Consider the following 20,363-nt stretch of genomic DNA (forward strand, 5'->3'; position numbering starts at 1 on the left):
GCGCAATATTGTCATGTGTACCTACAGTACAGTGAAAAATTTGCATGCCATCCACACGTCGATTCGCGACATCAATGCATCGAGGTAGTCTAAAAGAAAAAAACAATAATATAGTTCAATTACATAGAAAGTACAGTGCAGGCAGACAGGTACAAGGGCCATGACAAGGTAGATTGTGAGGTCAAGAGTTCATCCAATGGTACAAGAGGTCCTCTTGAGAATCTTGTCTAAATACGTTGACACCAATTACCACTATGTTCTATCTGCCCTACCTGTCCTTCGTGGAAAGTTCTTCCACTTTGACCACATCTGGCATTGGTCAGCACAGAACATCCTGCAGCAGAAGGACTCGATGGACACATTGGGGTGGTTTCCTGAGCAGACTGGCAGAATGCCTCATCGCCAGGCCTCACAAACAGGCACCAAGACCTTGCCTGGCTGGCGGTGAGAGGGGCCCTCCCAGTCAGATCCTTCCCGCATGCTAGGAGCTTCACTCCCACAGCTCGCTGCCCACAGGAAGACTGGGAAGAATCAGAAACTCATCTATTTGCAGACTGTGGGTTTGTGAAGGGTGTGCAGAGAAAGATGTCACGGTTCATGCTGACCAAAATCTGATCTACGGCTTTACCAGGGACAAATACGGATACAAACATTACTTGCTATTGGCAGATCATCAGCTAGGTGAAGGACACTCTTTGGCCTGCCCAAAACATGCTGGTCTGCCACCACATCGCAATGTCCGAGGATGAACGGTGCCGACTGGCACATTCCCGGCTGTAGGAGTTTGTGCTGAGGGATGCACTGAAGCTTGGTGCAGCCACTGCAGGGGCTCGGTGGGAGTGAGACCACATTGTAGGGTTCTTCCTCCACTAGAGGGGGGCCAGTTTGAAGGAGGAAATCCCGCAATTATTTATGTAGTAGTATACCAACCCACAGTGACATACGAGTGGCAGCAGTGCCACTAGTGTGTATGAATGTAGTAGAACAGTATGGAAAGCACTGGCTGTGAATGTAAGGATTGAAAATGCATTCTCCTGTGACACTTCACCTGTGAAGTCGCTAGTGTGGTATACCGCATCCGGTGCTCCCGGTGTGGCCTTTTATATATTGGTGAGACGCGACGCAGACTGGGAGACCGTTTCGCTGAACACCTACACTCGGTCCGCCAGAAAAAGCAGGATCTCCCAGTGGCCACACATTTTAATTCCACATCCCATTCCCATCCTGATATGTCTATCCATGGCCTCCTCTACTGTCAAAATGAATCCAAACTCAGGTTGGAGGAACAACACCTTATATACCGGCTGGGTAGCCTCCAACCTGATGGCATGAACATTGATTTCTCTAACTTCTGTTAATGCCCCTCCTCCCCTTCTTACCCCATCCCTGACATATTTACTTGTTTGTTTCTTTTCTCTATCTCTCTGCCTGTTCTCCATCTCCCTCTGGTGCTCCCCCTCTTTCTTTCTCCCAACACCTCTCGTCCCATGATCCTTTCCCTTCTCCAGCTCTGTATCACTTTCGCCAATCACCTTTCCAGCTCTTAGCTTCCTCCCACCCACTCTGGTCTTCTCCTATCATTTCGCATTTCCCCCTCCCCCCCACTACTTTCAAATCTCTTACTATCTTTCCTTTCAGTTAGTCCTGACATAGGGTCTCGGCCCGAAACGTCAACAGCGCTTCTCCTTATAGATGCTGCCTGGCCTGCTGTGTTCCACCAGCATTTTGTGTGTGTTGTTTGAAAATGCATTGAATGGTTTATTCTTATAAAGATTTTGTTATGAATAAAGTTCATTTTGGTTTAAAAAAACAGCTGGATAGAAGTTGTCCTTGAGCCTGGTAGTTCGTGCTTTCAAGCTTTTGTATCTTCTGCCCGATGGAAGGGGGAGAAAACGTTTGGGGTGGGTGGAGGCTTGGATTATACTGTTTGCCTTACTGAGGCAGTGAGAATTGCAGACAGAGTCGAGGGAGGGAAGGCTGGTTCCTGTGATATGCTGATCTGTGTCAAAACTCTACAGTTTCTTAGGGTTACGGGCACAGCACTTGCCATGCCAAGCTGGATAGGTGCTTTCTATGGCGATCGATAAAAATTGGTGAGTATCACTGCTGAACTTGTTTACAAACACTACATTAACTGTACGTATACTGTAGTTATCTCGTATTCAATAGGGAGAAGGCATTGTGTTGGGACATTTCAGGGAGAAGGGTTGGATATTTTAATTAACATTAAAAAGGAGGCTGTTTTAGCAGGCATAGAGGTGAATAAATCCCTAGGGCCTGATGAGAAGCATCCCAGACTAGACTGGAAATTGTTTTTTTAAATATTTGCAGCTGTAATGCTAGGTAACTTGAGGGCAACAAAATGCAATATGACTATTCAAGAAAGACAACAGGCCAGTGCATGTGATGGTATCAAGAAGAGACCTCTAACTCTATAAATTTCATTACCGTAGTCCCAGAATCACAGGCTTTTATTTAGCAATAAAGCATAGTAACAGGCCCTTCTAGCCCAACAGGCCCAGAAAGCCCAATTACACCCATGTGGCCAATTAACCTATCATTGGTATGATTTTACTGTTGTCTACCCTGTGTGCTTGTTTTGCATCTACCCTTAGCCTCCTCTACTCCAAGGAAAACAAACCCAGAATTTCCAGTCTCTCAGTCACTCCATCCCAGGCAAAATCCTGGTGAAACTCCTCTTCATCCTGTCCAGAACATCTCCCACCACCAACACTGTCCTGGACAACCAACCATATCAACACAGTGGGATCATTATAGCTTGGGAAGATGCCCCCATCATCCTATAACACACAACACCCCTGTTGACAGGGAAAGAAGTCAGTGAGGAGGGATAATTTTTTTTTAAATGGGTGGTTAGAATTTGAATAAGGAGTTGATGGTAGCCTTCCACTACCTGGATTGCTCTTTGAAAGGGCTAGGATGGACTTGATGGGCCAAATCATCTCCTTTTGGTAGCAGCCTATGATGCTATGAAATGTCAGTGACTACATTCAGTGCTGAAAGAGCATATGTTGTAATAAATTCTGTAATATTCCCACTCGTCCAATTAGCGACCTAATCAATATTCAAGCCATCACCATTGTTCAACTGTGGTTGTGTTTTTCACCCAAAGTTGAAAAACAAGTATTGCGTCTCCGGAGATGTACATACTCTCCAGTATTGCTTTGTCATTGAACGTGTGGTTTAAATCAGCATCATGATGGGCTGAAGAGCCAGCTCCTATGCTGTTCAATGATACTGCTTATCAGGTGTTGGTGTATTGTGAGCAACTCTGGACTCTTAGTTTAAGAAAGGGTGTTCTGGCATTGGCAAGGGTCCAGAGGGGGTTCACCACAATAATCCCAGGAATGAAAGGGTTAATATATGCGGAGCATTTGTTGGCTTTGGGTGAGCCTGTACTCGCTGGAAATTAATAGAATCAGTAGGAGGAAGGATTTCATTGAAACCTATCGAATAATCAAAGGACTAGATGTGGAGAAGATGTTTCCCATAGTGGGGGAATCTCGGACCAGAGGGCACAATCTCGGAATAGAAGGACATCCCTTTAGAACAGACCTGAGGAGAAATTTCTTTAGCCAGAGGGTGGTAAATCTGTGGAATTCATTGCCACATGAGGCCATGTCATTGGGTTTATTTAAAACAGAGATTGATAGGTTCTTGATTAGTAAGGGCATCAAAGGTTATGGGAAGAAACCAGGAGAATAGTTGAGAGGGATGCTAAATCAGCCACGATGGAATGGCAGAGCAAGTTCTGTGGGTTTAATTCTGCTCCTGTGTCTAATGGTCTCAATGCTCATTACATTAACTTCCCTAGAGAACAAAAGCAGAGCCTGCTCAGTGTAATCTAGTCCTCTCCCCCATTTCTCTTATTGGATTTAAGTAACAATCAGAAAATATAGACCAAAGAATGCGGCTGGCTGGCCCATTATTTACAAAATTAACAATCTAGACGTACCACTTTGCAGCAATGGCTCCTTCCTCTCGATTGCAAAGTTTAGGGTAAATTTATTATCAAAGTATGTTTATGTCACCATGTGACTAAAAGATTCATTTTCTTGCAGGCATTTACAGTAGAACAAAATGCAGTAGAATCAATGGAAAACTGCACACAAAGACTGACAAACAAGCAACATGCAAAAGAAGAGAACCCATGCAAATTTTTAAAAGTAAATAAATAACACTGAAGAGTCCTTAATAGTCCATAGGTTGTGGAGTCAGTTCATAGTTAAGGTGAGTAAAGTTATCCACACTGGTTTGTAGGGTAGTAACTGTTTCTGTATCAGGTGCTGTGGGACCTGATGCTCCTGTACCTTCTCCCTGATGGTCACAGCAAGGAGAGAGTGTGGCTTGGATGGTGGGGGGCCTTGATGATGGATTTTTTCAGGTACAACCAGTCCCTCCATCCCCCACTCTCCCATTTCATGTTATCTGCTGTGAATTGCCAAAGGTGTGTTAGTGAAGGCCTCCTGTCTTTCTACAAGTTAAAGTTGTAAAGCCAGAGTCCATCCTCTGCTACAGTAGTTTCCAGGTGATCATTTTCAACTACCACCTAATTAACTGGGCCGATGGCGGCAGCAAGTCTCATTTATCTTTCTCCAGCACTGTGAAATAAATCTTATGACAAGGTCTTTTTTTTTTAAGATTGCATCATGTATCTTGAGAGGATAACCCTCTGTCACCCCCAAATCTTTAAAATTCTCTCTTACTTGAAGACCCTGAGTTGAATGTAGTGCATAGAACTATTTATTCAACCAGTTTTAGACAGAACAATATTGTGTCAACCTTTTACCCTACTCTTAAGATCAATCTAACCCTTCCCTTCCACATAACCCTCTATTTTTCTTTCATCTATGTGCCTATGTGTCTCTTAAATGTCCCTAATGTATCTGTCCTTACCACTACTTCTGTGCACCCAGCACTCTGTGCAAAAAAAACGTCACCTTCGATTGATTCCTTCAATCACCTTAAAATTATGCCCCCTCATATTTCTACCCTGGGTGTCCGCTCTATATATGTCTCTTACCATCTTGTACACGTCTATAAAATCGCTTCTCATCCTTCTCCTCTCCAAAGAAAAAAGCCTTAGCTTGCTCAGCCTATCTTTATAAGGCAATCTCTCGAATCCAGGCAGTAGCCTGGTAAATTTCCTCTGTGCTCTCACTAAAGCTTCTACATTCTTCCTACAATGAGGCAACCAGAGCTGAATGCAATATCACAAGTGAGGTCCAACCAAAGATAAAAAGAGTTGCAACATTACCTCACGACTCTTGAACACAGTCCCCTGACTAATGAGGGCCAACAGAACATGCACCCTCTTAATAACCCCATCAACTCGTCCAGCAACTTTGAGGTATCTATGGATCCCAAAATCCCTCTGTTCCTCCATGCTGTTAAGAATCCTGCCATTAACCTTCTATTCTTTTTAAAATTCAGCCTTCCTAAGAGAATTACCTTGCAGAAAAGTACTCAACTACAGTATCTCTGAAGAGTTTAATAAATTTCAAGTTTCTACAGATATACCGTGGAGAGCTGAAGAGACTGATCGCCTCACAGCTTGGTCCAGAGCCTCTGGTGCACTGGATCACAAGGCTGCACAGAACGGGCACAACTTTCTCCACCACTGAGGACATCTTCAGTAGGTGAGGCATTCATCATTCAGGGCTTTCATCATCTTGCATGTGCCACCTTCTCAGTACCAGCATCAGGGAAGAGGTACAGAAGCCTGAGCCCCATTCAATGATTCGGAAATAGCTCCTTTCCCTCTGCCATCACATTTCTGAATAGTTGACGGACCCATGACTTTTATTTTCCACATTTTATTTTGTAATTTAGAGTAATTTATGTCTGTTGCCTTAAATTTCATGTCAGAGTAAGTCAGTGATAAACCAGATTCTGAACTTAGATACATACTGTATTGAAATGAATTCAATCTACAACATAGAAAACTGGAACTTTAGAGTGACTTAGACTGGAAGCTATAAGTAATGATGTTACGTGCAAGATACAGGAGGAACTCAGCAGGTCAGGCAGGATTTTTGGACTTATTTAGAAATAGAAAACCTACAGCACAATACAGGCCCTTCGGCTCACAAAGTTGTGCTGAACATGTCTCTACCTTAGAAATTACTAGGGTTACCTATAGCCCTCTATTTTTCTAAGCTCCATGTACCTATCCAAAAGTCTCTTAAAAGACCCTATCGTATCTGCCTCCTCCACCGTTAGCAGCAGACCATTCCACTCACTCACCACTCTCTGAGTAAAAAACCTTACCCCTGACATCTCCACTGTACCTACTCCCCAGGATCTTAACTCTGTGTCCTCTTGTGGCAGCCATTCCAGCCCTGGGAAAAAGCCTCTGACTATCCACACGATCAATGCCTCTCATCATCTTGTACACCTTTATGAGGTCACCTCTCATCCTCCGTCACTCCAAAGAGAAAAGGCCAAGATTACTCAACTTGTTTTCATAAGGCACGCTCCCCAATCCAGGCAACGTCCTTGTAAATCTCCTCTGCACCCTTTCTATGGTTTCCACATCCTTCCTGTAGTGAGGCGACCAGAACTGAGCACAGTACTCCAAGTGGGGTCCTAAATGGCTGCAACATTACCTCTCAGCTCTTAAACTCAGTCCCACGATTAATGAAGGCCAATGCTCCGTATATCTTCTTAACCATAGAATCAACCTGTGCAGCTGGTTTGAGCGATCTCTGTACTCAGACCCCAAGATCCCTCTGATCCTCCACACTACCAAGAGTCTTACTATTAATACTATATTCTGCCATCATATTTGACCTACCAAAATAAACCACTTCATTCTTATTTGGGTTGAACACAATCTGCCACTTCTCAGCCCAGTTTTGCATCCTATCAATGTCCCGCTGTAACCTCTGACAGCCCTCCACACTATCCACAACACCACCAACCTTTGTGTCATCAGCAAACTTACTAACCCATCCCTCCACTTCCTCATCCAGGTCATTTATAAAACTCATGAAGAAGATGGTCCCGATACAGATCCCTGAGGCACACTCCACTGGTGACCGACCTCCATGCAGACTATGACCCACCTACAACCACTCTTTTCCCTCTGTGGGCAAGCCGATTCTGGATCCACAAAGCAATGTCCCCTTGGATCCCATGCCTCCTTACTTTCTCAACAAGCCTTGCATGGGGTACCTTATCAATTGCCTTGCTGAAATCCATATACACTACATCTACTGCTCTTCCTTCATCAATGTGTTTGGTCACATCCTCAAAAAAATTCAATCAGGCTCATAAGGCACGACCTGCCTTTGACAAAGCCATGCTGACTACCGTAGATTCCGGACTACAGAGCGCACCTGATTAAAAGCCGCACGGTCTAATTTTAGAAAGAAAATCAATTTTGTACTTGTACAAGCCACACCGGATTTTAAGCCGCAGGTGTCCCACGTTGTAATATGAGATATTTACACAGAAAGATATTACACGTGAGGATTTTTTAACTTTTAATTAAATCCGTATGGTAACATAAACAAATACATATTGCAAATGCTTTTTTTCGAACAGTGCCTGTAACACAGCTACTTTTAAATATACATACGTATTGGTAACACACAAATTACGTTGCGTATACTTTTTTACTGAACAGTGCATGAACAACATTCCAATATCTCCTAACGACTGGTAAAAAAATATATATACTGCAGCCTACCAGGAAAAGTTATTGATCGCCTTTAACTTAAAAGCTGCATCATATGCTTTTCTTCGAGTGTTTTCCATGTTGATGAGGGTGAGTACAAATGACTGATTTACAATAATTTAATTGTGAAAGTGCGCTTGATTTATCGTACAATTTCATTGGACCTCTGTGAACTACTCATCAATTTTATTGGTCTTGCTATGTTCCCAGCCCCCTCCTTGGTGAGAATCGCAAGAGCACCCGTCGAAGGGGGTGTAGGAGAGAGAGAGAGAAATGTGCCAAATTGCACGTCCCACTCGGGATACAGAATTAAGACGACAGCGACTATTGTCTCATGGAGACCACGTGAAAAGCCCTCGGGCAAGGTGGGCTGGTTGAGAGAGAGATTGCATCATCCCAACCTGATTGACACCTGCGACCCCGTGAGGAAGTATAAAGGAGAGTCTCAGGGGGGACAGCCCCCTCAGATGCACCAAGAAGACACAAGAGTGTTCCCGCAGCAGCGGGAAGCCATTCTGAAGGAAGCCACATGCGTTAGATTCTGGGATTGGAATTTGTGGCTGGAATCACAGAAAACCGCTTTTAACTAACATCGGGGAGATGTTAACTAACAACGCTCCCCCGATTTCACAGAAGATTCATCAAGACTCGGCAAGTTCTTTCTCTTCTCCCCCAATCTCTCTCTCTCGGTCACCCCATGTGAAACCCAGCGATTTTCAAAGGGCTGAGGCCTGCAGACTTTCTGAGTGACTTTTATATTTCCAAAGGACAATCTATTAACCCCTAGACAACAGCAGAGCTCACTTAATGATGAGTATTACTATACCCGTGCTTTAGATTGAGTGTTGATGATGTGCACTATCTGAATGTATGTATTAACCCTACTTTTGTGTCCCTTTATAAATAAAACGTTTGAAAATAGTGACATCAGACTTCAACGGACCTCTCTATCTTTGCTGGTAAGTTCTCCAGTTACGGGATTCATAACAGTCTACTGTTACGAGGCAAAATGTTTTTGGCGGCATGAAAAAAAACATGCATTAGCCGCACCGTAGTATAGGCCGCAGTGTTGCTGCAGTGTTCAAAGCGTGGGGAAAAAGTAGCGGCTTATAGTCCGGAATTTACGGTATTCCTAATCATATTATGCCTCTCCAAATGTTCATAAATCCTGCCTCTCAGGATCTTCTCCATCAACTTATCAACCTCTGAAGTAAGATACTGGTCTATAATTTCCTGGGCTAACTCTACTCCCTTTCTTGAATAAGGGAACAACATCTGCAACCCTCCAATCCTCTGGAACCTCTCCTGTCCCCATTGATGATGCAAATATCATCACCAGAGGCTCAGCAATCTCCTCCCTCGCCTCCCACAGTAGCCTGGGGTACATCTCATCATGTCCCGGCAACTTATCCAACGATGCTTTCCAAAAGCTCCAGCACATCTTCTTTCTTAATATCTACATGCTCAACCTTTTCAGTCTGCTGCGAGTCATCACTACAATTACCAAGATCCTTTTCCATAGTGAATACTGAAATAAAGTATTCATTAAGTACCTCTGCTATTTCCTCCAGTTCCATACACACTTTTCCACTGTCACACTTGATAGGTCCTATTCTTTCACGTCTTATCCTCTTGCTCTTCACAGACTTGTAGAATGCCTTGGGATTTTCCTTAATCCTGCCTGCCAGGGCCTTCTCATGGCCCCTTCTGGCTCTCCTAATTTCCTTCATAAGCTCCTTCCTGTTAGCCTTATAACCTTCTAGATCTCTAACATTACCTAGTTCTCTAAACCTATTGTAAGCTTTTCTTTTCTTCTTGACTAGATTTATTACAGACTTTGTCTACCACGGTTCCTGTACCTTAGTATAATTTCCCTGTCTCACTGGAACGTACCTATGCAGAACTCCACACAAATATCCCCTGAACATTTGCCACATTTCTTTTGTACTTTTCCCTGAGAACATCTGTTCCCAATTTATGCTTCCAATTTCCTGCCTGATAGCCTCATAATTCCCCTTACTCCAATTAACCGCTTTTCTAACTTGTCTGTTCTAATCTCTCTCCAATGCTGTTGTAAAGGAGATAGAATTATGATCACTATCTCCAAAATGCTCTCCCCTGAGAGATCTGACACCTGACCAGGTTCATTTCCCAATACCAAATCAAGTACATTCTCTCCTCTTGAAGGTTTATCTACATATAGGGTCAAGAAACCTTCCTGAACACACCTAACAAACTCTACCCCATCTAAACCCCTTGCTCTAGGGAGATGCCAATCTATATTTGGGAAATTAAAATCTCCCATCATGACAACTCTGTTATTATTACACCTTTACAGGATCAGTTTCCCTATCTACTCCTCAATATACCTGTTACTATTGGGCGGCCTATAAAAAACACCCAGTAAAGTTATTGACCCCTTCCTATTCCTAACCTCCACCCACAGAGAGTCCGTAGATAATCCCTCCAAGACGTCCATCTTTACTGCAGCCGTGACACTATCTCTGATCAACAGTGCCATGCCCCCACCTCTTTTGCCTCCCTTCCTGTCCTTTCTGAAACATCTAAAACCCGGCACTTGTCTAAAACCAAGTCTCCGTAATGCCCAATACATCATAGCTCCAAGTACTGAACCACGCTCTAAGCTCATCTGCTTTGTTCACAATACTCTGTGCATTAAAGTAGACACATTTCCAAACCGTCGGTCTGAGCACGTCCCTTCTCTATCACCTGTCTATCCTCCCTCACACACTTATTCCAAGCTTTCTCTATTTGTAAGCCAACCTCCTCTTCCCCAGTCTCTTCAGTTCAGTTCCCATCCCCCAACAATTCTAGTTTAAACTCTCTCCAGTAGCCTTAGCAAATCTCCCCGCCAGGATATCAGTCCCACTGGGATTCAAGTGCAACCTGTCCTTTTTGTACAGGTCACACCTGCCCCAAAAGAGGTCCTAATGGTCCAGAAATCTGAATCCCTGCCCCCTGCTCCAATCCCTCAGCCACGCATTTATCCTCCACCTCATCTATTCCTATACTCACTATCACGTGGCAAAGGCAGTAATCCCAAGGTTACGACCTTTGAGGTCCTGCTACTCAACTTCTTTCCTAACTCCCTGTAGTCTTTTTTCTGGACCTCTTCCCTTTTCCTACCTATGTCATTGGTACCAATATGTACCACGACCTCTGGCTGTTCTCCCTCCCACTGCAGGATATCTTGGACGCGATCTGAAACATCTTGGACCCTGGCACCTGGAAGGCAAACTACCATCCGAGTTTCTTTCCTGTGTCCACAGAATCGCCTGTCCGACCCTCTAACTATAGAGTCCCCTATCACTACTGCCTTCCTCTTCCCTTCCCTACCCTTCTGAGCCACAGGGCCAGACTCTGTGCCAGAGGCACTGCCACTGCCCCCAGGTAGGCTGTTCCCGCCCCAAACAGGAGTACTTATTGTTCAGGGGTATAGCCACAAGGGTACTCTCTAGTACCTGACTCTTCCCCTTCCCCCTCCTGAGTGTTACCCACTTGTCTGTCTCCCGCAGCCCTGGTGTGACCACCTGCCTATTTGACAGTCAATGTTTTGATTTGAGATGCTTCATTTGGACTGGTACAGTTCACAGATGCCTCCTCATAGAGCAGGATGTCTCCCATACCATCAGACCTTGTCACTTCAGGAGATCCTGACTGTTATCCAAATCCATAACTGCCTTCTTCCATCTCCTTCTGCAACAACAAGACATAGGATCCATTTGTCTCATCTAGTCTACCTCACCATTTCATCATGGCTGATTTATTTTCCCACTCAACCCCATTCTCCAGCCTTCTCCCTGTAACCTTTGATACCCTTATGAATCAAGAATCTATCAAACTTTCCTTTAGATATACCCAATGACTTGGCCTCCATAGCTGTATGTGTGAATGAGGCCCACAGATTCACTGTCTTCTGGCTTACTCCTTCATTTTTGCTCTAGAGGAATATATTTCTATTCTGAGGCTGTGCCCTCTTGTCCTAGACTCCCTCACTATAGGAAACAAACTCTCCACATCCACTCTGTCTAGGTCTTATAGGTTTCAATGAGATTCCCCCTCTTTGTTCTAAACTCCAGGGAGTACAGACCCAGAACCATCAAACACTCCTCATATATTAATGCTTTCATTCCTGTGAATTTCCCTGGGACCCTCTTCAATATCAGCTCATCCTTAGGCCATAACATAGAGGCAGAATTAGGCCATTTGGCCCATTGAGTCTGCTCCACCATTTATCATAGCTGATCCAATTTTCCTCTCAGACCCAGTCTCCTGCCTTTTTTCCTTATCCCTCATGACCTGACTAATCAAGAATCTATCAACCTCTGCCTTAAATTCTTTCTTAGATAAGGGGGCCCTAAACGGCTCATAATACTCCAAATGTGGTCTGAGCAATACCTTATAAAACCTGAACTCCAAGTTCTTACTTAACAAGCAAGACTCTGATTAACTCTGATCTCTTTCAAGGTCTGAATGCCAAGTGTGTAGACTACATTGGTACCTCACGGATAGTCTCACAGCCCAAACAGAAGCCTTGGGTGAATGCACAGGTAGACTCCCTATGACAACCTTGTGACACTGCCTTCAAGTCCGGTGACAGAACAGCTCTCAGAGTAGCCAGCAGGAACCTTATCTTAGACGTCAAGAGAGTAAAGACCAGCTATGCAGAAAAGATTCTGTCTGATAAAGATCCCCGTGTATCTGGCTGGAGATTACAGGCATTACTGACTATGCAAGGGAAAACAGCGTCGACCATCCCAGTGACTCCTCCCACCCCCCTGATGCTCTAAAGAACTTATATGCACACCTCGAGACATGCAACGCAATGCCGGCCACAAAAGCTAACCCCCCCATACCCCGCAGGTGAGCAGCCACAGAAGCAGATGTGAGAAGGACTCTGCAGTGGGTCAACCCCCATAAGGCAGCCGGGCTGGACAACATCCCTGGCCAAGCACTCAGGGAGTGCGCACACCAGCTTACTGTCGTCTTCACAGACATCTTCAAAACTTCACTCCTCCAGGCTGCTGTCCCCACATGCTTCAAATCAGCCACCATCATCTCTGTTCCAAAGAACTCATGAAGTGCTTTGAAGGGCATTCCACCCCTCCCACGTGGGACACTCACCCAATATGCTTACTGACAGAACCACTGTACAACATTTGCCATAGCATCTGTCATGCACAGGCCCTGACACACCTAAAAAAACACGGACACTTGTGTCAGAGAGCTGCTTCTGGATATGAGTTCGGCATTCAACACTGTCGTCCCACAGACCTTGGTGAACAAATTCCTGCTCCTAGGTCTAAATACACAACTGGGTGTTGGATTTCCGAATTAACAGACCTCATAGTCAGGATATACATCTACGCCTCCCTCGTCATCATCCTGATTACGGGTACCCCCAGGGCAGTGCGCTGAGCCCACTCTGCTCACATACTTCGCCAACTTCGCTGATGAGACGGCCTACAGAGAAGAAGTGGGAGAATTCAGGTCCTGGTGCCTGGCAAAGAACCTCTTCTCTACTGTCAACAAGATGAAGGAGAAGGTTATTGACTTAAGTTGAACCTGCATTACTCACACCCCCCTTACATCGGCACGAAAGAGATGGAAACCGTGAGCAGTTTCAAACTCCTGGGAGGGCACATCTCACACAAACTCTCACGGCCGCCTACACTGTCAATAAAGCCCCCCCCCTGCTTTTTGAGGTGGAGGGGGTGAAGAGAGCTTTGCACATCCATACTCACATCATTCTAACAGACAGCATCCTAACAAGCTGCATCACTGTTTGGTACAGAAACTGCACCGCAGGAAGCCTCTATAAAGGGTATGCAAAACCTCTCAAAAATTCACTGGCACCAGCTGCCCCATCATCAAGAAAAGTGCCAGTAACATCATGGAGGATCCCACACACCCTTCTCATGGACTGTTTGTCCCACAGACTCAAAAACATTTACTTTCCCCAGCAGTAAGGCCACTCAACTCCTCCACTACTTTATTATTTCCTGTCTGTCACTGTATGTACAGTGTAGTGCCACTTTTATATCAATCTATGCACAGAAGCTATCTTCTGCATTTCTATTTATTAAATATGTTTATTATATTGAATAATTATAAACTAAAAAGTAAGATATTATTATTCTTTATCTTTCGTGATTTTGTGCTGCATCGGATCTGGAGTAACAATTATTTTGTTCTCCTTACACTCTGTACAGGAAATGTCATTAAAAAATTGTCCACGTTAATACAATTGAATGCTACGGAGCGCCTGCAGTACCGGAGGTCGCCACATGGCGGGGCAATAGACGCTACAAAGCTTGGAGTTGCCCCTACGGTGAGAGAGACGCTGCAGTCCCTGGAAATGCCGTCGTGTCAAGAGCGGGAACTGCAGTCCCAGGTGCCACCGCCAGAGCGGGAGCAGGCGCTGCGTCCCTGGAAACGCCGCCGTGTCAGGAGCGAGCGGCGCTGCAGTTCCGGCAACCGTCGCCAGAGCAGGGACGGGCGCTACAGTCCCGGTCCTCCCGGCCCCGCTCCGGCGCATACCGGCCCCTGCCGCTGAAATGGCCGCTAAGAAGTCCGGAACGCGGCTGGAGATCGAGATTGAGCGCTGCCGCAACGAGTGCCTGTGGGAGAAGATCCCAGAGCTCGTCAAGCAACTGTCAGCAAAACTCATCGGCAACGGTAAGGATGCCGCGGCCTAGACGCTCATTCAGCTGACAGTGCGTGAGGGCCCATCCGGTCGGGAACAGCAGCATATATTCTGACCGGCAGCAGCGGGATTTGGCCCGGGTCCCCGGATGGTGTTACCCGCAGTTTTTCAGTGAGTTTTCAGCTCAGGTCCACAGAGCCGGCATTGGCTGGGGTCGAACTGGGGACCGGAACTATACTGCAGCGGTGAGATGGCTGGACCCCGGCCCCGCCCCCTCTGTCCGTCAACCGCGCCCTCTCTATTTCCATCATCCTTCTCCTTCCTCCCTCCCGCCCACTCCCCCTCCCATTCCCTACCCCCTCCCCTTCCTCTCTTCCCCTTCCCTCCCCCTCCTCCCTACCTTCCTTCCTCTCTAACACCCTCCCTTCCCCTCCCCTCCTCCTCCCTCCCTACCTTCCCCTCCTCCCTACCTTCCCCTCCCCTCCTCCCTCCCTTCCCCTCCCCTCCTCCCTCCCTTCCCCTCCCCCTCCTCCCTCCCTTCCCCTCCCCCTCCTCCCTCCCTTCCTTCCCCTCCCCCTCCTCCCTACCTTCCCCTCCCCCTCCTCCCTACCTTCCCCTCCTACAACTCCCCTCCATACTCCCCATCCCTCCCCTCTCCCCTTCCTTTCTTCTGTCTCCCTCTTCATCTCCCATCCCCCCTCCCCTATACAAAGTCCATTAAGGCTTTTGTATATTCAGCTGATGGGAAGAGGAGATAAGAAAATGTCTTGGTTGGGACTTCCAGGAGCAACAAATACAATGTAGCCATGGTTCTGATGGCCACCTTTGTGAGTGGAGACTGGGTCCTGGGGACAGACAACCTCAGCATATAATGCAACTTACTGTTTATGTAGGGTGAAGGATGGCCATGGCTTCATTGCTGCAGAACGGTTGAACTTTGCAACGTCGCCTGTCCCTCACGGTAAAGTTTCTGTTGAGAAACACCTTTAACCACAGACTAGTAAGTTTGTTGGAGGAACTCATTGGGAACCAGGATGCAGGGTTTCAACCTGGAACATTGACAGTTCCTTTCTGCTGCACATGCTGCTCACCCTGCTGACTTCCTCCAGCAAATTGTTGCTCCTGCTACCAGCATCAGCAGACTCTTGTTTTGCCATTTGAGGACAAGTCAGTCAGTTAGTAGTCCATTGGAGCAAAAGGATTGCAAAGGTCAAAACCAGCCCTCTGGAAGATCAGAATGTGTGGAGCCAAAGACAAGGGGGTAAATCTTAAATGTACTTTTTCCATCTGTATTTACTGAGTCTGTGGAAGTAAGACCAAACAGCATCAACTTCATGTACTCTATACAGATTTCAGAGGAGAAGGTGTTCACCGGCTTGAGGCAAATCATGGTGGATTTGGACCTTTGGATCTGGTCCAAAGGACCAGGTTCCTTTGGACCCTGTGGGAGGCAAGTGCAGAAGTTGCAAGGGCCCTAGCAGAGATGTTTTAATCATTCTTAATGACAGATGAGATGCCGGAGGATTGGAGGAAAGCCAATGTTGTTCCGTTGTTTAAGAAATAAACACATAGAGGCCAGTGAGCCTGATATCAATAGTGGGAAAGTTATTGGAAGGTATTCTGAGAGACTGTATAAATGAGGATTTGGATGGACATGGACTGATAGCATGGTTTCGTGCTTGGTAGGCCATGTCTAATCAATCTTTTAGAGATGTTCAAGTAAGTCATCAGGAAAATTGATGAAGGCAAAGCAGTGGATGTTGTCTACACGGACTTTAACAAGGCTTTGACAAGATCCTGTATGGGAGGTAGGTCAAAAAGGTTTAGCCACTCAGCATTCAAGATGAGGTAGAAAATTGGATGAGACCTTGCCTTTGTAGAAGTCAGAGAGCGGTTGTGGTTGGTTGGCCTCTCTGATTGGAGGCCTGTGATTGTGTCATAGGGATCAGTGCTAGGTCCATTGTTGTTTGTCATCTATATCAATCTGGTTTACTTGGTCAGCAAATTGGCAGATGATGCTTAAAATTGGGAGTATAGTGGACAGTGAGGAAGTCTGTCATGGCTTTCAGCGGGATCTGAACCAGCTGCAAAAATGGACTGAATAGCAGATAGAATTTAATGCAGACAAGTGTGAGGTATTGCATTTTGATAGGACTAGCCAGGGTAGGTCTTATACGGTGAACAATGGGGCACTGAAGAACGCCATAGAACAAAGGGATCTGGGAATACTGGTCCATTGAAAGTGGCACCACAGGTTGATAGGGTTGTAAAGAAAGCTTTTGGCACATTGATTTTCATAAATAATAGTAATGAGTACTGAAGGTGGAATGTTATGTTGAAGTTATATAAGATGTTAGTGAGGTTTAATTTGGAGTATTGTGTGTAGTTTTGGTCCCAATTTACAAGGATGATGCTGGGTCTGGAGGACCTGAGTTATAAGAAAGGGTTGAATAGGTTAGGACTTCATTCCTTGGAACATAGAATATCAACAGGAGATTTGATAGAGGTATACAAAATTATGAGGGGTATTAATAGGGTAAGTGCAAGCAGGCTTTTTCCACTGGGGTAGGGTGGGACTACAACTAGAAGTCATGGATCAAGAGTAAAAAGTTTAAAGGAAACGTGGGGGTGGGGGATCATCAGAGGATCGTGAGTCTGGAGCAAGCTGCCAGTGCAAGTGGTGCATGTGAGCTCCACTTCAACATGTAAGAGAAGTTTGGATAGGTACATAGATGATAGGGCTATGGTCCAGGTGCAGGTCGATGTGAGTAGGCAGTTTAATTGACTTGCCATGGACAAGATGGACCGAAGGGCTTGTTTCTGTGCTGTCCTTTTCTATGACTCAATGACAAGAAACATACTTAAGGCCCTGCACAGAGAGATGGTAGATTTAGTGCAATAGTTTCCTGAGCAGTCTTAAAAATCATTTAGCAGGACGACTCCTCCCCTTCCTCTTCATATAATCATAGACCACTATAACACACAAATAGGCCCCTCAGCCCGTCTAGTTCATACCTAATTATTATTCTATCTAGTTTAAGAGACCCACATCTGGATCTTAGCTCTCCATACCCCTCCCATCCAAATACTAATCCAAACTTCTCCTAAATATTGCATTCGAGCCTGCATCCACCAGTTCTGCTGGGCAACTCATTCCACACACTCTACACTCTTTAAGTGTAGAAGATCCCCCTCAGATTCCCCTTAAATATTTCACCTTTCACCTTAACCTATGACCTCTGGCTCTAATCTCAACCAATCTTCATGGAAGAACCCTGTTTTGCTCTTGGACAGCAAGGCCTCGCGTGTCCGGTGGTGAGAAGACCCCTGGCAGATGCTTCATGCACAGTGTCCCACTACCCTCAATGTTGCTGCAATAGTGCATGTGATGGTCCTGGTGTGTTTGCCAAGAAGGTCTGGAAAGAGATGCAGTGGTTTCCAGTTATTTGAACCATCAGTTAATTGGGGCAACTCTTAAAAAAACAAAAGATAATTGAGAAAATAGCTGGGATTCCTGTTTTGAGCACTATGCCACCTCATTGGGGCAGTAGACTGTTGCTGAGCAGTTTTTAACTAGTGTCAGATGTGTGCAGTTGTGTGGCTGTTAGACACCACACTGTGCTCAGAGTGAACAGTTTATAAATAGCATTAGTTGTGTACGCCTGTGCTATCCATTTGGGCTGACAGGCACTGATTCAAAACGCAGAGATTTTTGACTTTGAAGAATTTCATACTCTTGCCAAGATGCCATGAAAAGATTTGACGTTAGCAGAAAAAATTGCTCTAGGTGCCTGTGCTGATTTTGTTCATTTATAGAAACATAGAAAACCTACAGCACAATACAGGCCCTTCGGCCCACGAAGTTGTGCAGAACACGTCTGGGAGAAATTCATAGACCAGCAGAGGAGGACAAAGGGCTTAATTAGGAAAGGGAAAAAAGATTATGAGAGAAAGCTGGCAGGGAACATAAAAACTGACTGTAAAAGCTTTTATAGATACGTGAAAAGAAAAAGATTGGTCAAGAGAAATGTAGGTCCTTTACAGTGAGAAACAGGTGAATTGATTATAGCGAACAAAGACATGGCAGACCAATTGAATAACTACTTTGGTTCTGTCTTCACTAAGGAGGACATAAATAATCTTCCAGAAATAGTAAGGGACCGAGGGTCTGGTGAGATGGAGGAACTGAGGGAAATACATGTTAGTAGGGAAGTGGTGTTAGGTAAATTGAAGGGATTAAAGGCAGATAAATCCCCAGGGCCAGATGGTTAGCATCCCAGAGTGCTTAAGGAAGTAGCCCAAGAAATAGTGGATGCATTAGTGATAATTTTTCAAAACTCCTTAGATTCTGGATTAGTTCCTGAGGATTGGAGGGTGGCTAATGTAACACCACTTTTTAAAAAAGGAGGGAGAGAAAAACCGGGGAATTATAGACCGGTCAGTCTGACATCGGTGGTGGGGAAAAAGCTAGAGTCGGTTATCAAAGATGTGATAACAGCACATTTGGAAAGAGGTGAATTCATCGGACAAAGTCAGCATGGATTTGTGAAAGGAAAATCATGTCTGACGAATCTTATAGAATTTTCTGAAGATGTAACTAGTAGAGTGGATAGAGGAGAGCCAGTGGATGTGGTATATTTAGATTTTCAAAAAGCTTTTGACAAGGTCCCACACAGGAGATTAGTGTGCAAACTTAAAGCACACGGTATTGGGGGTATGGTATTGATGTGGATAGAGAATTGGTTGGCAGACAGGAAGCAAAGAGTGGGAGTAAACGGGACCTTTTCAGAATGGCAGGTAGTGACTAGTGGGGTACCGCAAGGCTCAGTGCTGGGACCCCAGTTGTTTACAATAGATATTAATGATTTAGACGAGGGAATTAAATGCAGCATCTCCAAGTTTGCGGATGACACGAAACTGGGCGGTGGTGTTAGCTGTGAGGAGGATGCTAAGAGGATGAAAGGTGACTTGGATAGGTTAGGTGAGTGGGCAAATTCATGGCAGATGCAATTTAATGTGGATAAATGTGAGTTTATCCACTTTGGTTGCAAGAACAGGAAAACAGATTATTATCTGAACGGTGGCCGATTAGGAAAAGGGGAGATGCAACGAGACATGGGTGTCATAGTACACCAGTCATTGAAGGTGGGCATGCAGGTACAGCAGGTGGTGAAAAAGGCAAATGGTATGTTGGCATTCATAGCAAGAGGATTCGAGTACAGGAGCAGGGAGGTTCTACTGCAGTTGTACAAGGCCTTGGTGAGACCGCACCTTGAACATTGTGTGCAGTTTTGGTCCCCTAATCTGAGGAAAGACATTCTTGCCATAGAGGGAGTACAGAGAAGGTTCACCAGATTGATTCCTGGGATGGCAGGACTTCCATATGAAGTAAGACTGGATCGACTAGGCTTATACTCACTGGAATTTAGAAGACTGAGGGGGGATCTTATTGAAACGTATAAAATTCTAAAGGGATTGGACAGGTTAGATGCAAGAAGATTGTTTCCGATGTTGGGGAAGTCCAGAACGAGGGGTCACAGTTTAAGGATAAAGGGGAAGCCTTTTAGGACCGAGATGAGGAGAAACTTCTTCACACAGAGAGTGGTGAATCTGTGGAATTCTCTGCCACAGGAAACAGTTGAGGCCGGTTCATTGGCCATATTTAAGAGGAAGTTAGATATGGTCCTTGTGGCTAAAGGGATCGGGGGTATGGAGAGAAAGCAGGTACAGGGTTTTGAGTTGGATGATCAGCCATGATCAAACTGAATGGCAGTGCAGGCTCGAAGGGCTGAATGGCCGACTCCTACGCCTATTTTCTATGACCCTATCATATCCACCTCCACCACCGTTGCCGGCAGCCCATTCCATGCACTCACCACTCTCTGAGTAAAAAAACTTACCACTGACATCTCCACTGTACCTACTCCCCAGCACCTTAAACCTGTGTCCTCTTGTGGCAACCATTTCAGCCCTGGGAAAAAGCCTCAGACTATC

The 20,363-nt window shown here is 45.4% G+C and overlaps 1 protein-coding gene and 1 long non-coding RNA gene across 3 annotated transcripts in view; both read left to right on the forward strand.

Moving 5' to 3' along the window:
- The first annotated feature begins 2,013 nt into the window (after positions 1-2,013).
- Positions 2,014-8,969, forward strand: LOC132388761 (uncharacterized). Its single transcript, XR_009510329.1, has 3 exons — positions 2,014-2,093; positions 4,083-4,251; positions 5,536-8,969. It is a non-coding gene; the product is annotated as an uncharacterized LOC132388761 (long non-coding RNA).
- Positions 8,970-13,617: 4,648 nt separating this feature from the next.
- Positions 13,618-20,363, forward strand: part of ttc7b (tetratricopeptide repeat domain 7B) — a 478,574-nt gene continuing 471,828 nt past the window's right edge. Inside the window, exon 1 of one of the 2 annotated variants that reach the window (XM_059961183.1) lies at positions 13,618-14,401. In XM_059961183.1, the coding sequence (XP_059817166.1) occupies positions 14,281-14,401 (121 nt within the window). In that variant the 5' untranslated portion in view covers positions 13,618-14,280. Of the gene's footprint in view, positions 14,402-15,184; positions 15,331-20,363 lie in introns of those variants that run through there. The other variant, XM_059961187.1, reaches the window with a different exon arrangement.

The sequence above is a fragment of the Hypanus sabinus genome, chromosome 2, assembly GCF_030144855.1.
Source record: "Hypanus sabinus isolate sHypSab1 chromosome 2, sHypSab1.hap1, whole genome shotgun sequence".
Lineage (NCBI taxonomy): Eukaryota > Metazoa > Chordata > Chondrichthyes > Myliobatiformes > Dasyatidae > Hypanus > Hypanus sabinus.